This window comes from Ceratotherium simum, chromosome 17 (genome assembly GCF_057802395.1).
Source record: "Ceratotherium simum simum isolate JZ-2026a chromosome 17, ASM5780239v1, whole genome shotgun sequence".
In the NCBI taxonomy this organism is placed as follows: Eukaryota; Metazoa; Chordata; class Mammalia; order Perissodactyla; family Rhinocerotidae; genus Ceratotherium; species Ceratotherium simum.
Genome location: NC_141916.1, coordinates 51,665,686 through 51,681,239, shown reverse-complemented (window position 1 = coordinate 51,681,239; position 15,554 = coordinate 51,665,686). Strand labels below are relative to the sequence as shown.

General features: G+C 37.2%; 1 protein-coding gene across 1 annotated transcript; it reads left to right on the top strand.

Moving 5' to 3' along the window:
• The first annotated feature begins 3,693 nt into the window (after nucleotides 1–3,693).
• On the top strand, nucleotides 3,694–15,216 carry LOC101406231 (C-type lectin domain family 2 member H-like). Its single transcript, XM_014794028.2, has 5 exons — nucleotides 3,694–3,987; nucleotides 8,903–9,028; nucleotides 12,128–12,306; nucleotides 12,889–12,995; nucleotides 13,965–15,216. Exons 1-5 carry the CDS (start codon nucleotides 3,915–3,917, stop codon nucleotides 14,104–14,106), a joined length of 627 nt encoding a protein of 208 aa, XP_014649514.1. The 5' UTR covers nucleotides 3,694–3,914; the 3' UTR covers nucleotides 14,107–15,216.
• The last annotated feature ends 338 nt before the right edge of the window (nucleotides 15,217–15,554 follow it).

Here is a 15,554-nt window from a genome sequence, read left to right as displayed (position 1 = left end):
TCTGCTTTCATTAATTTAAATCTAGTTTCTTTCAGCTCTATTCCATCTTACAAGCCACTACCACACTAGATCTCCTAAAAGCACCATTCTGATGATTGATACCCCCATTGCACAAGCTTTCATGGGCTCCCGGTGGCTATATCCCTGGCCATTTACTGTCTCTAATCTACCTTTACAATACCATTTCCTTATTGATGCATTCTACACCGGCAATTCTCAATATAGGCTCCCTTTTAGAATCATTTGAGGAGGAGGGGGGACCTCTAAGAAAATACGGATGCTCAAATACCATCCCCAGAGATCTCAATTTAACTGGTCTGTTTTGATGTATTAGAAATGTTTTTTAAAAGTTCCCTAGTGATTCAAATGTGTAGGCAAGGTAGAGAATCATTATTCCACTTCGTTCCCTAAAGCTGAAATAACAATTTCAACTTTGTGGAAATCCTATCTTTGCTTTAAGGTTTAGTCCAAGTGCCATAAATCCCCTATAAAGTCTTTTCCCAAAGAAAAACACTCCCTGCCCCCTACCTTGGGCCACAAGCAATATAGTTGATAAATTAATTATAGACCAAGTTGATGTCATATTATCATTATTGACACTTGTAAAGCCTTTCTTGTTTTATTTATCCTCTTTTTAGTCCCATTTCTATCCTCTGGTAGGCATCTATTCTAATGCAGTTAATGTGCACTGCTTTGTTTTTTTTGTAAAACAGGTACTGTTTTTTGCACAAATATATTTAGTAAATATGTCTAGTTTAGCATAGTGAACAGTTATGTATCACAAGCTTATACTTGATTATTATGTAGTGATAACCACTGCCCCAATAATGACATAGAATATTACCAGCAGCACCCAAGTCCTCTTATGCTCTTGGCAATCACTATTCTTGCTCCCCAAAGAATCTCCTTTCTCGACTTCACAGATTACTTTTCCTGTTTTTGAGCTTTATATAATTGGAAGTTCAAAATGTATTCTATTGTGTCTGTTTTATCGTGATGAACATTGTGTTTCTGAGGGTCATTCATGTTGTTGCCTATAGCAGGAATTTGTTCATGTTTATTGCTGAATAGTATTCCATTGTATTAATACACCACAGTATGTTTCCACTCTACTATTACTGGGCATTTGAGTTTCCAGTGTTTGGCTATTACAAATAATGCTGTTATAACCATTTTGTATATTTTTTTTGTGCACATATATGTGTTTTTTGGGAAAGTATATTTACAAGTGAAATCTCTGGATCATGGTTTGATTTATGTTCAACTTTAGTAGTTATGTCAAAGAGTGACCTAAGATTGTTATAAATACTTATAGTTTCAGTTGTTCTATATCATCCCTAAAAAATTATATACTGGCCTTTTTCCTTTTATCAATTATAGTGGGTGTTTAGTGATATATGTGGGATTTTTTCCTTGCTAATTTTTTTTCTAAATCAAGGTGAAGTACATAAACATATGTCATTCGTGTTGTCTGGTATTGCAAATTCTGGAAGCTCCACAAAATAGATATTTAAAATAATCATTAATACTAACAGTAGCAACTTTTGTCAAAGGTGATTAATCTTTTCCTTAGGGATTCAATGACAGTTTATTATGGAATTTACCCTTAAGCATCTGTAGCTATGTTTTCAAGTTCACTGATCTTTTCTTCTGTGAGTCTAATCTGCTGTTAATCCTATCTAGTGAACTTTTCATCTCAAGACATTGCAGTTTCTAATCACTAGAAGTTGGATTTGTGTGTCTTTTTAAAAATGTCTTCCATGATTCTACTTAATATAGTTATATAAGTATTTTCATTTCCTTATCTGCTAATTGTAACGTTGGTGTCATTCCTGGATCTGTTTCTATTCGTTGATTTTTTTCTTCATCATGGGTCATACTTTTCTCCTTCTTTGGAATCTTTGATTGTACTCCAGAGATTGTGAATTTTTAACTTGTTGGGTGCTGTCTATTTTTGCATTCATCTAAATATTCTTGAATTTGTTCTGGGACACAGTTAAGTTATTTGGAAACAATACTATCTATGATATGTAATATATAATATTTCTATCCTTTTGGGTCTTCCTCTTAAGATTTGTGTAAAGGAAAAACCCAGTTCTTCCCTACTTTATCTTTTTTCCCTGTGTCTCTCCTTCACTGCTCAAACAGAACTCTCCACTTCTGACACTTCTGGTCACCAAATATGTGGGTTTTTCCCCTCACAACAAGCAATTCTCTGTGACACTAGCTAGGTGTCCTAAAATTTAACTCAATTCTAACACTAGCTACCTGGAGATAGTGTCAGATCCCACAGGTTATAGGCTCAATCCCACAACACTTCTCCCCACCCTACTTCACATGCCAATCACAAGTCGTAGGTTCCCAGGTTACCCACATCTTATATCCAATTTGGCTACAAATTGGAGATTTCTACAACCTCCTCCTCAGGTTTGATTAATTTTCTAGAGCAGCTCACAGAACTCAGGGAAATACTTATGTTTACCAGTTTAGTAAAGGATATGATAATGGATATAGATGAAAAGCCAAATGAAGAGATACATAGGGTGAGGTCTGTGGGGGTCCTCAGAGCAGGAGTCTTTGTACCCATGAAGTTAGGGTGCATCACCCTCCAAGCATGGATGTGTTTGCCAACCTGGAAGCTCTCCGAACCGCATACTATTGGGATTTTATGGAGGCTTCTTCATGGAGGCATGATTAATTGTTACTCCATTTCTAGCCCTTCTCCCCTCTCTGGAGGATGGAGGGTGAGGCAGAAAATTCCAAGGTTCTATTCATGACCTGGTCTTTCTGGTGACTAGCCCTTGTTCAGGAGCCCACTCAGATCACCTCAGTAGAACAAAAGATACTCCTAGTGCTCTTATCACTTAGGAATTTACAAGGGTTTGAGGGGTCTGTGCCAGGAACCAAAGGAAGATACATATACGTATATATGTTCTATTATCTCACAATTTATTGGAGGGAACCAGGCCACCATTTAGTCTATGGCTAGTCGTTCCCCACTACTGAGGCAAGATGTTCTGAGTACTCATGAAATGCCCCATAAATGATGAGGTTTTCCAGTCTGGCTGGTTCTGAACATGCACTATTCCCATCTGGATGGGAACTCTGGATACTGTGTCCTCTAATCATCTCATGTTTTTCTCCTCCATCTTCTGGTAGTTTCCTCGTATACGTACTACTGAATACTCAAAGGGGCACTCTGTAGATCTCAAGTTCTCTCTCTGTACATCTTTCTCCTTTCTGATACTCTGAGGTTTGCTTACTCATCTCACTGAATCTATTGGCATTTGCTCGGATTTCTACTTCTTAATCTACGCCTACAAAACTCTCTGAGCAGTAAGCTGAAGCAATTGTAAAGATCACCAATATTTTTTTTCCAGAAGATCACTGCCCTTCATTGTGTGATGGCCAGTGTCTTGAAAAGGATTTTTTCATATATTTTATCTTTTTTTTCTTTTTTAGTTGATTAAGGCAGAAGAATAAATCTGGTCCCTGTTATTCTATTTTGACAGGGGACAGAAGTCTGCGGAGTTGATCTTTCTAAGTTAAAAACACTTTGCATTTTAAAATTCTAAAACATTTATCAGCTTCACTTATTTTATTTATAGCCCACTTAACTTTACATGATATTCTCTATATTTTTCTGGAGTGTGCTTTCTCTCAGGGTCAGAGACTTGTCCTTTGTACATGGTTGAGGCTTAGGAAATATTAATGGTCTGACATATTTCTACAATCCACTTATACCGAGTGAATCTCATTTTAGGAAAGCATTCATTTAATCATGGAGCGGCTGACTTTTACAAAGAAGATTCGACAAGAATGCCAATTCACCATTGCTTTCGCTTTCTAGTTCCTGCTTCTGGTATGTTTGTTTCAAATAGTACAGAGGATTTGTCATTCTGCTAAGCAGCAGAATGGCGGAGGCTTCACTGAAAATACTACAGGCAGACCTTATTTTCAGAGATGACATGGAGAAAGGAGGATCTGGTAAGGTAAAACTGGTGAAATTTAAAAAAACTGAAAGGGAGGAGGGTAGCATTTCTTCAACTGAAGCATGTTGGAAACTGCATTTCAGGAGTGTTAGCACTTCACAGTCAATCTCCACAGAGGGAGATATGTTTTGAGGGAATAGAGGTGGGTGGGAGGATAGGTGTATAATTGTTACGTTAGTTATTATATTACTGTGTGTGTTACTTAAGCATTTCTGGGGCAGGAGAAATGAACAGTGAATTAGATTACAAGAGGATAAGGGGAAAATGTTCTTTGTGTTTGTATTGTTAGTTCTAATATTTTTCACAGGTCCCTGGCAACTTGCACTGTGGCAAGTCACATTATGATTTTAAATAACAGCTCATTTATATCCCAGAGTGGTGACAAACCCAGACTCCAACAATTTTGTAATACATATACTAACAAAAGTTGCCTGAAAAAACTGGGACTTTTGGTGTATAGATCCTTTGTAATTTAAAAACAGATGTGATGGGTCATGGTGGGAGTGGGAGGCTGAACCAAACCACCAGCAAATCCCTTAGCATTTTTAGTTATAACAAATTTGATAAGAAAGAAGAAGAACATACTGGATGCATGTTTGTACTTAGTCCAGCAGAAAGGATATCTTTTACTGAACCTCTTATTTTCTGCTTTTTAAAAAGCATGTATTTCATTCTTTTTCTTCTTTTCTTCTTCTCTCTCTCTGAATTTTATTTTTAATTTGCAGAACTGGATATTGGATCTCTGAAAAACAGTGTTTATATTTAATGAAAAGAAAAGTTTTTAAATGTTAATGTTTACCAGCTAAGCCAAGTGCTTACAAAGCTGAAACTATTCAACCAATCTGAAAGTTACACTTGTTAACACTGCCCAATCAGAATGTTACACATTGCAATTATGAAACCTGTTTTGAAATGCCAACGGTTTTATAAATTAAAATATTTACAAAATATTAAATATTACAAAATATATTTTGTAAATATTTTGGATTATGAAACTAAAAATTAAAATTAGACTAGTAATATGGTTAATATCTTTGTTCTTCTAAGAGATAATTCCTAATACCATTTTTCAACTAGAAATTTGTAGGTTATTGTGTTCAGAGTATAGTATAAGAGTCTTATGAATTTGGAGGGAGACTGGAAGAGGACACACTATAAGAAAGGTAGAAGAAAAATAAGTAAGCCAGAGTGAGAAATGGAGCATGATACAAGGGAGGATGTTAGTAGCAGGAGCTAGCTTTAGAGAAATAAAGGAGAAGAGAAAAGGAGGCTTTTAGAAGATTAGTAAAACAGGCAAATAGGGGATTTATTGGGGAGATTTCAGGGGAGATTCACATCTTACCCTTCTAACAATGAAAAAGTTATGAAAGTCATGATATATGGAGTTTTTAAGACACTTTTGCTTTAATGCAGAAAGAAAGAATGAAAGTTGAGATTTTTATGTGGAGCCAAAATCCAATTGTCATTGTATACTGTTTAAGACAATCCAATCCTACGGTTCTTCTTCTCTGCCTAGAATTTAAACTGAGGCTCCCTGTTATGCAGGGAGATATACATGAAATGAGTGAAATGTAGTGGTTAAAAAAAAGTCAGTAGGAACTTTTTTTAAGTATAATTTACACTCAGTAAAATTCATTCTTTTGATGTACATTTCTGTGAGTTTTGACAAACACATACAATCATGTAACCACTATCACAATCAAGATACAGAGTAGTTCCTCCCTCTCCCACTTTGAATATATCATTCCAGTCTCTCCTAGTCTGGAGGTTTCTGCTGAAAAATACACTGATAGCCTTGTGGGGGATCCCTTATATGTGAGAAATTTGTTTTCTCTTGCTGCTTTTAAATTTCTCTGTCTTTGATTTTAGACAGTTTTATTATTGTGTGTCTTGGAGAAGATCATTTGGGGTTGAAATTTTTGGGTGATCTGTTAGCTTTATGAACTTAGATATGTAAGTCTTTCCCCAGATTTGGGAAGTTCTCAGCCATTATTTCTTTAAATAAGCTTTCTACTTCCTTTCTCCCTCTCTTCTCCTTCTGGGAGTCCAGTAATGGATAGATTATTTCTTTTAATGGTGTCCTATAATTCATATAGGCTTTCTTCACGAATCTTTTTCATTTTGCTCCTCTGACTGTATGATTTCAAAAGATCTGTCTTCTACTTCACTAGTTCTTTCTTCTGCTTGCTCGAGTCTACTTGATTGCATTGAATTCTTCAGTTTAATCATTGTAATCTTCAACTCTAAGATTTCTGCTTGATTTATTTTAGTGGTTTCTATTTCTTTGTTGAACTTCTTATTTTGTTCACACATTGTTTTCCTAATTTCATTTAGTTGTCTATCTGTGTTTTCTTGTAGTTGACTGAATTTCTTTAAAAGGATTATTCTGAATTCTTTGTCAGACAGTTCATAGATCTCCATTTCCTTAAGGTCCATCATTGGAATTTTATTAGTTTCCTTTGGAGGTGGTGTCATGTTTCCTTGATTATTTATAATCCTTGTGGTCTTGTGTTGCTTTCTGCATTTGAGGAGGGAGGAACCTATGCAGTCCTTACAGAAGGGCTTTGGAAGGCAAAGCCCTTCACTAGTCAGCCTGTCCAGAGATTTTGGGTGGGCAGTGTAGTACTATTCATGGGTGGGCTTGCTGTTGGAGTCCTTGGGCAGACTGATGCTGAGAATAGTCAAAAGCCTGGGGCAGCAGTGTTTAATCTGGTGCTGGGCTCCACAGGGACCTTGGGTCATAGGTACCCCCTGGAGCCTAGGTTCATGGGTGTTCATTGGGAGCTTGAGTTCACAGGAGTCACCCAGGGCCACGGGGGCCAACTAGTGCTGGGATGTGCCAGGAGCCTTTTAAGGCCACCTATTTGATGGAGCCCACTGGGAGCTGCCTGGTGACACAGGAGCTGTGAAGTGCTGGAGTGAACTGGGAATGTGGGTTCATGGGAGCCCACCAGGAGTCTGTTGCCACAGACCAGAAGCCTGGGGCCACTGGAGCTACCTGGGTCCATGGGAGCCTGCAGGTGATCAAGTGGATCAGGGGCCTGGGTTCATGGGAGCCCGTTAGGACCCTGAAGCTACGGAAGCTACCTGGAGCCATGAGGGCTCCCTGTGGGCCCTCTGTGGCCACTGAGCCACCTGAAGCTGCTGGAGCTAGCAGGCACCCAGGTGGGCCAGGAGCCTAAGTTCACAGATGCCCTCCAAGAGCCTGGGCCTGAGGAAGCTGCCTGGAGCCATGGGGCCGGCCTGGGACCGCTAGAGCCAGCAGGTTCCAGGGTGAGCTAGGGTCTGATTTCATGGGAGCCTTCCTGGAGCCTGGTGCCATGGGAACTGCCTGGGGCTGTGGGAGCCAGCAGGCCCTAGAAGCCTGGATTCACAGGGCCCCTGGGTCTGCTGGAGCTGCCTGGAGCCACTAGAGCTGTCAGTTGCCTGGTGCAATGAGGGCCTGGGTTCTCGGGAGCCTGAGGTAGCCCTGCCACGGAAGCTGCCTAGAGTCATGGATAATATCTGGGGCCTCTGGATTAGGCAGGCACTGGGATAAGCTGATTTCTTGATTCATGGGAGTCTACACGGGAGCAACAGGAGCTGCCTGGGGTTGCTGGAACCAGCAGGCACCTGGATGAAAGGAAGCCTAGGTTCCCAGGAGCCTGCCAGGAGACTGATGGTACAGGATTCACATGGGTCACTGGAACTGGCAGACACTGGGGTGAGGAGGGGGTCTCTGGGTTAGTGGGAGCCCACAAGGAGCCACCTAGGACTACAAGAGTCAGCCTGGTGCTCGAGCAAGCCAGCTCTGGGGTCTGTAATCAAGTCAGGCGCTCATTTGGCTTTCCTTTTTCCGTGAGGGTAGTGTTCCTCTTCGTTGTGGGCTTCCCAGTCTTGGGGGATGGATATTGGAGCCTGGATTCCCAGAGTCTACCAGAAACCTGGTGTCACAGGAGCCAGCTGGGACTGTTGAAGTTGGCAGGTGCAGGGGTGAGACAGAGGCCTGGGTTCCCAAGAGCCCACAGGAAGCCCTGCTGTGGAAGCTGCCTGGGGCTGGTGGATCTGCCTAGGGCCACTGGAGTAGGCAGCCCTGAGATGAGGTGTGTGGGGAGGGCCTGGAGTCCTTGGCTCTTGTGAAGGTATTTTTGTGTGCAGATAGTTGTTTAAATTGATGTCTGGGGGTGGGGGGGTACGCGTTAACGTCACTTCTATAAGCACATTTGTTTCTTTCCAATCCAAATGCTTTTTGTTTCTTTTTCTTGCCTTATTGCCCCTGATAGAACCTCCAGTAAAATGTGAAATTGGAGTGGTGAGACCAGACATCCTTGCCTTATTCCTGATCTTTCACCTTTGTTCCTGAAGCATTCACTCTTGCACCATTAAGCATAATGCTAGCTGTACTTTTTCTGTAGATGACTTTTTTGATCGGGTTAAGAAGAATCATTCAATTCCTAATTTTGGGGATTTGTTATCATGCATGAATATTAAATTTTTACATGCTTTTTCTGTATTTATTGAGATGATCATATACTTTCTCTTCTCTTATTCTGTTAATATGATGAATTACATGATTCATTTTCTCATACTTCTCTTAGTACTTCTAATCAGATCTCTTATTTATGGAGGTAAATCTGGATTGTTTGTATGTTTTCTTTTTCATCCTGATTTCTACTCCTTTTGTTTCTTACTCTTTCATTAACTTTTCTTTCAGTAACTAGAAGATTCTCTAGGTGCAAAAGTTCAGTTTCTCTTATCTCTGGCCCTCTTTGGGCCATACCTATTATTTCTGGACCAGGACCTTTTGTGAAAGTGGTTGGAGGTAAGGGAGTTGAGGTACAGCTGACCTTAGAGGTTGATTCTGTGATAAAGTTAAGTTTTGTTTTCTAAGGCCTTCATAAGATTGAAATTATGACATTTGTATTTTATAGGTAAAACTCTTCAAAGAAAATGTCTAAAAATAATATTTCCTGTAACCCTTGCCAAGATTTATTGTTGCTTCACCCTTATTATAGTCCTACTTGCAAGTGTGATTTTGCTGTCTGTTGCTTTGGCAGGTAAGTTACTTGTTCTCCAAACGTTATAATGTTCTCCACACATTTATGTTGTCAATAAATATTTATTGAGCTCCATTACCAGTTCCAGGTACTGTGTGAAGTGCTTGAGGTATATTAGCGAACAAAACACACAAAAATCCCTGCTCCTAGGAACTTATATTCTACCAGGAAGACCCAGATACTATAGTAAATGAAAGTAGGGGTGGGGCAGGTTTCAGTATACATATAGTGGCCAAAGTAAGCCTCCTTGAGAAGATCACCTTTCGGCAAGCTTTTGAAGGAGATGAAGGAGCCATGTGGCTACCTGGGGAAAGCTTTCCAGGGACAGAGAACAAGCAGAGCCAAGGAGGAGCAAGTCGAGTAGATTCCTAAGGAGAAATCTCCCTGGTATTTTTGAGGAACAACAAGGAGGCTGATGCAGCTAAAGCAAAGTGAGAATAAGGAAGTGTAATAGGATGGGGGCAGGGAGGTAATAGCCTTGTCAATCATTTAAAGACTTCAGCTTTTACTTTGAATACAGTAGCGAAGATCAGGAAGAGGGAAGTTGCAGGAGAGAATGTCATGATCTGACTTTCGTTGTAGAATAATCATTTTGACTGCTATGTTGAGAATAGATTTTTAGAAGACAAGGGTAGAATGAAAGAGACTATTACGGCAATTCTGTAGAAATCTAGGTGAGAGATGATGACAGCTTCGACCTGATGAGAATGGTGGAGGCGGGGCAGAGTGGTCAGACTCTGGATATTTTGAAAGTCGAGTCAAGAGTGTTTCATAGCAGATTGGATATAAAGTTTTAGAAAGAGAAAAGTCAAAGAAAACTCTAAGGATTTTCTCCTGAGCCATTGCAAAATGTAATCGCCATCCTTGGTAGGAGAAAGACTGTGGGTGTAGGAGTTCCATCTATGGAGCTACTACTTCCTGACATATCCTAATCAGAACTGCCATTTTGTTAAAGAAATACTCAGGTGAGATCTGAGTTTTTATCTTCTACTTACACAGATTGAGAATATACAAAAATATAGGAGAATCATATACTTAAAAAAATTCCTTTGTCTATAGAGACAACAGGTTCTTAGCATTGCTTGGCACACTAAGGTCTGTTCAGGAAGAAATGACATCATATTAGTATATAACTATTATGTATATTCTGATTATATTAGTGATTTTCAAAAGCTGTTTGTTTCTATAACTCCTAAATGTGACCTAAACATTTTGAAAACTAAACGTGCCCTGGCAAATTTTTGTGTTTTCATATAACATTTTTCATCAGAGATTTAAATAGTTGCAAATGATGTAATTTCCAACTCATTGTAAATGTTGGCATTTTAAAATTAATCTGTTATATTGTTCTTTTAAATGTATCTCTTGCAATCTGAATTCTGTTGTGATTTGATACCCACCATTATCCATTTAAAAAAAATACATGCACAAAAACTTTCTTAATCTTGGAAAATTTTGCTTTGTCTTCTTCAAATGCTTGTTTATATATTGTATTTCTACTTGAGAATTTTATCACCGTATAATATGTAATATCTTTGTATCCTTAAAAGTCATTTATCTTTTGTTATTTAATATATTTTTACATTTTTTTGCCATAAAATATTTATATATATTGAAATTTAATAAAAAAATCGTATAACCATAAACCTCTCTTAAAATAATTTCTTCTGGATTAAGTTAAAATTATGATTTTTAGTAATACTCAATATTTTAAAGTGACATATATTACAAATTTTGATAATTATCAAAATAAAAGTAAATGTATATATTTATTAATAAATTATAAAATGTGTGTTAATCTATATCTTGCTCTGAATAGTTTTCCATAATGCGGTGTCTGTCACATATAGCTAAAATTATGAGTTATTAGTTGGGGAGTATGACAAAAGCATGCTAATTCTTCAGTAAATGCCTACACATAGTGTACTTAACTCTACTAGTTGTTTTTTGGTATAATTAAACCAGAATAAATCTCAGAGATAACTCCATTAATAAAGCTAGACATCATGATGAAATTTTTCCTATGATTATAATGAAAGAGATGGTCTAATCTACTAATCTCCCCCACTTCAAAAAAAAACAAACAACTTAATTGGTCTAGCAGTAAGCATCAAATTTTATTTTTTGTTAATAACAGAAAGAACATATTAAATATTTTATATGAGAACGTAAGGTGAGAATTATAATTGGAGTAAATATTTCGTGATATTATTTGATAAAATTAACTTTAATACCTGAAAACAGTTCAGTTATATAAAAAGAAGCAGTGATAGTACATTTTTAGCTATTTGCTTTCACTACTTTCAACCCCGTGACTTACCCTAGGGGTAAGGATTGAGAATAGCTGTAAACAAATTGCTTCCTTTAAATATAAGGGGAACTAAAAGTCATCTTTAGTGTTCCGTATTTCTTACCAAATGTGTTTTTGTTTTGCCTTTCACAAGACTTTCCAAGAAGCAATGCAGTTTTTCTTACATGTTAAGAGAGGAAAAGGTTAGGTTATAAAACAAAAATGTCTAATCTTCCCATAGCCTACATTCTGTAATCTTGCTGGTTTTAGAACAAGGACCAAAATATTTTTTATACATATTTAACAGAAATACATATAAAACAGAAAACTATAGGAAGTCCTACATTGTATTTTTGGTACCCAAATCAATATTTGAATTGTGTTATGTTTTGTTGACTGGAAGGTTTTGTACCCCCTAAGAAATGTACCATAGTAAAATCTAGGACAGCTAAGGAGTTTGCCTTTCTTTTGTCAAGAGGAAGAAGGGCTACTATTAAAGAGGCTGTGGGAAAGGAAGAATCTATGATACTAGAAAAGAGTCCTACTGTACTATGGAAGTTAAATGCTGTAGAAATTAACTTCCTTAAAACCATTAGTGTCCATGTACCCCTCAGAAAGTCAAGTGCCCAGGTGCCTGTTTGAAGACTGATGACTATTGTGCTTAGGATAAGACTCTTAGTGATGAGTTAGGAAAGCAGCAATCTAACGTACGTACTTGGAAACTGACTTCAGGATGGTAAGTAGAAAAATAGATTAAAAGGATGAGAAAACTTATTTATTATAATTCATTGTGGTTGTCCAACTTTTAGTGAGAGAGGCGACACCAGTCCTAGAGTTCCCTGTGTGCGCTGCCTGCCCAAAACAATGGATTGGGTTTGGAAGTAAATGTTTTTATTTTTCTGAAGAGACAAGGAATTGGACATTCAGCCAGACTTTCTGTGCCTCATTAGAAGCTTGTCTTGCTCAGTTTGAAAACCTGGAGGAACTGGTAAGAAATGTTTTTGGTTTATGTTCTTTACTGAATACTCAGCCCCCTGAGAAAGGGAGGCTGTGTAGGGTTAAAGCTGAAAGATGAGGAAGGATCCCATTCCAGGCAGACTTGGGGGTATGGGATGCAGATTAGTGCATAACATTTGTTGGGGATGTATTCTCTTCCTGGAACCCTGTCAGACATTTTAGATACATTCTTTCATATAATCCTGGTAGTTAACCTGCAAGATTAGATGAATTGTTCCCATTGTACAAAGAAATATGGTAGTCATATAATTTATCATCTAAATTGGGACATTTTGGGGATGATAGTGACAATATTAATATAATGCTGGAACAACAGGCATAATCTGGGACTTTCCCAGTCAAATGGGGATTGTGGTCACTTTAAATAAAGTAATTTAGGATCAGAGACATTGAATGACTTAAGCTGAGAATTGGGGGATAGTCTAACTCCAAAGTTTAAGCTTCGCAATTATACCATGCTGCCATCCAAAAAGAGAAGGCTGTAGGGAAGAGAGATTCAAGAGTGATATGAGAGAAAGAGACACATGTTTTCATTTTCCGTGTTTTATAACAGAATTTCCTGAAAAGATACAAAGGCCCTTCTGACCACTGGATTGGCCTTAGCAGAGAATCATCACGTCACGTTTGGAAATGGACAGACAACAGTGAATATAACGTCTCGTACGTTTTGAGAATTCTTTTCCTTCTACTGTGTTTATGTGTGGTTATGTATGTGAGTTGTGTTTCTGAGACAATAAATTTAATTTCATGGAAAGCCTACTGCACTATGAGGGAAGAAATATAAATCTTTTTTATACTCTTCCATTTATTAGCTGTACCTTTAGAAAAACTTTGCTTACTGATTTCAGTTGGAATCTTTAACATGATGATATTTGACATAGTTCTTATACTTTCATCCACTGATTTAAACTTTGTTGAAATCCCTATTTAGAGTGTAGAGAGAACAGCTGATGCACGGCAGGGGCTCTAAAATCCTAGACATCCACTGAAGAACTGACATGCACAAGATTCTTAAGTCCACTCTTCTAGCTGCTGCGTCAATTCATAGAAGGAAGGTCTCCAGCAAACATATGGAAATCTCTCGTATCATTTTATCTCCAGAAAGAAGGAACTTAGTAACGGTTCCTTGCATTGCGAACATTTTAGTGGGGGTATTTTGATTGTAGTCATTACATCGGAGCAGATAAAATGTAGGGGCTCAATCACTCCCATCAATCAAAGCTAAGTAAGCCCTTTTAGGATTTTGCAAGTAAGTAAATAGTTTTATTTTAACATATTGATGAAACAGTTCAGGAGAATACTGAAAATAATCTTCACTGAAGGCTACTGATGACAGCAGTTCGTTTGTCAACAACAGCAATCACTAGTTAAGTACCTAATCAACAACATAACGGAGTTTGGTATAGATGAATGAAAACTTATGATATTCAAGCAGGGATCTTCAGAACATAAAAGGAACTAAATACAGAAATATTATATGTTACTAAGAAGCTATATTAATGATAAATTTTTACTTTCCTCTTAATTCACATTAAAAAAACCTGGAGTGGGGCTGCTGACGATTATAGCGGAGGAATGAACGTAGATGTCCGACCTATGAATTTTTAATATTTTTGTTTTTGGTTTTAGGTGTGTTATCAAAGGAACTGGAGAATGTGCCTACCTGAATGACAATGGGATCAGTAGTGCCAGGACCTACACAGACAGGAAATGGATTTGTAGCAAGCCAAATCATACCTATAAGTGCCAACATATTTCAAGCCCTTTTTAGCAAATAGAAAAGATGCATTGTAAATTGTTATATACAGTTGCTGCCCCACTGCTTGATCTACCAAAAATATTACTAGTATGCATTCATAATATTTGTTGACAGTAAAGATGCAAACTCTCATGGACTGTATAATACAGGGATTTGGAAGAGCACGATTCTAAATTAAACAGGTATTGAATGGCATTTATATTTTGAACACAGAGTATAATCAGTGAACTCCTCTTTCCCTATACAGATCTTCCTTTCTTTGCATACATGGAACCGTAAAAATGACCATGCTAGCTGGAACCATGCAAAACGATTCTAATAACCAAGGAGAAAATAACAATTGGCCTGTGACCTTTACAAAATTTATTAGCACATTCAAAATTCTATTACTGTCAGTTACAAATATATAGGAAAATTTGAAAGTACTAAAACTAATATTTATTTTGTACTCTGTATTTTAAAACATAGAAACACTGACAAAGTGCTTTTTACATTTTAATTCTCAGTGTTTATGTTTTAAATTACAGTGCACTAAATAGATATTATACCTATGAACAAATACCATTCTTTATTTTACCCTTTATTGGATTTAAAATTCTGCTTTTATCCCAGATTAAATCACAAATAATTAATTACTTGAACTCTTTAAGCATTCAATACCAAATTTCAGAACTGTTTATATACTATTGAGTTTTAGAAACAAAATGTTTTCAAGTTTTATAGCATTAGCTACACTGTACTGATGAGTCCCAAAAAGGACGAAATAGCAATTTACAATGTATCTTTTCTGTGTGTACTTCTATTTCTCCTACTTGTAATTCTGTTAAATTTTATTGTATGTAATTTTTTCATGTACAATTTTGTGGCCAGTTTGCTTAAAAACATGTGTAGTCCTTTGTACTATGGAATATGCTTAATATCTTCTGAGTTTCTTGGCTTTAAGTCAAGGAAAGTGTAGCAATGACACAAACTCTCCCCAAAATAACCTGGAAACATTTGAGATGAAGAGTATCTATTCTGTAACACAGCAATGATGCAAATTATATTTAAACACATTTGAGGTCATCATTCATTATACTAATGTTATGATTAAGAGATAAATAAACTGGAAATAGATTTTGATGTTGTTCAGTGGAAATGAATGTACAATATATGTACAGCTGTTATTTTTCAATGTGTGAAATAGATTTAGTGCAGGTGTTTAAATCTTTTCAGTGGGAATCCCATTTGGGATGTTTAATTTTGCAGATTGGATGCTTTTAATGTTTTAGTCAGAACTAGAATTGGGATTCTAGTGTCTCTCAGAATACGATGTAATGACCAGAGAGAACATTGAGACCTCAAGAGCAGAGATAACCAAAAAATAGGTGAAGAACAAGAAAGAGAAGGACACAAAGTAATAAAAAATAGAAAAAGAGAAAAGGCAGGACAAAAGAAGTGAACTTAGGTTAGATTTATCA

Bases quoted from the DNA above. Each gene is read 5' to 3' on its own strand.
- LOC101406231 (XM_014794028.2), top strand. From the start codon at position 3,915: ATGGCGGAGGCTTCACTGAAAATACTACAGGCAGACCTTATTTTCAGA. The intron at 12,307-12,888 runs GTAAGAAATGTT...GTTTTATAACAG, and splicing joins TTGAAAACCTGGAGGAACTG to AATTTCCTGAAAAGATACAA. The intron at 12,996-13,964 runs GTACGTTTTGAG...TTTTGGTTTTAG, and splicing joins AACAGTGAATATAACGTCTC to GTGTGTTATCAAAGGAACTG.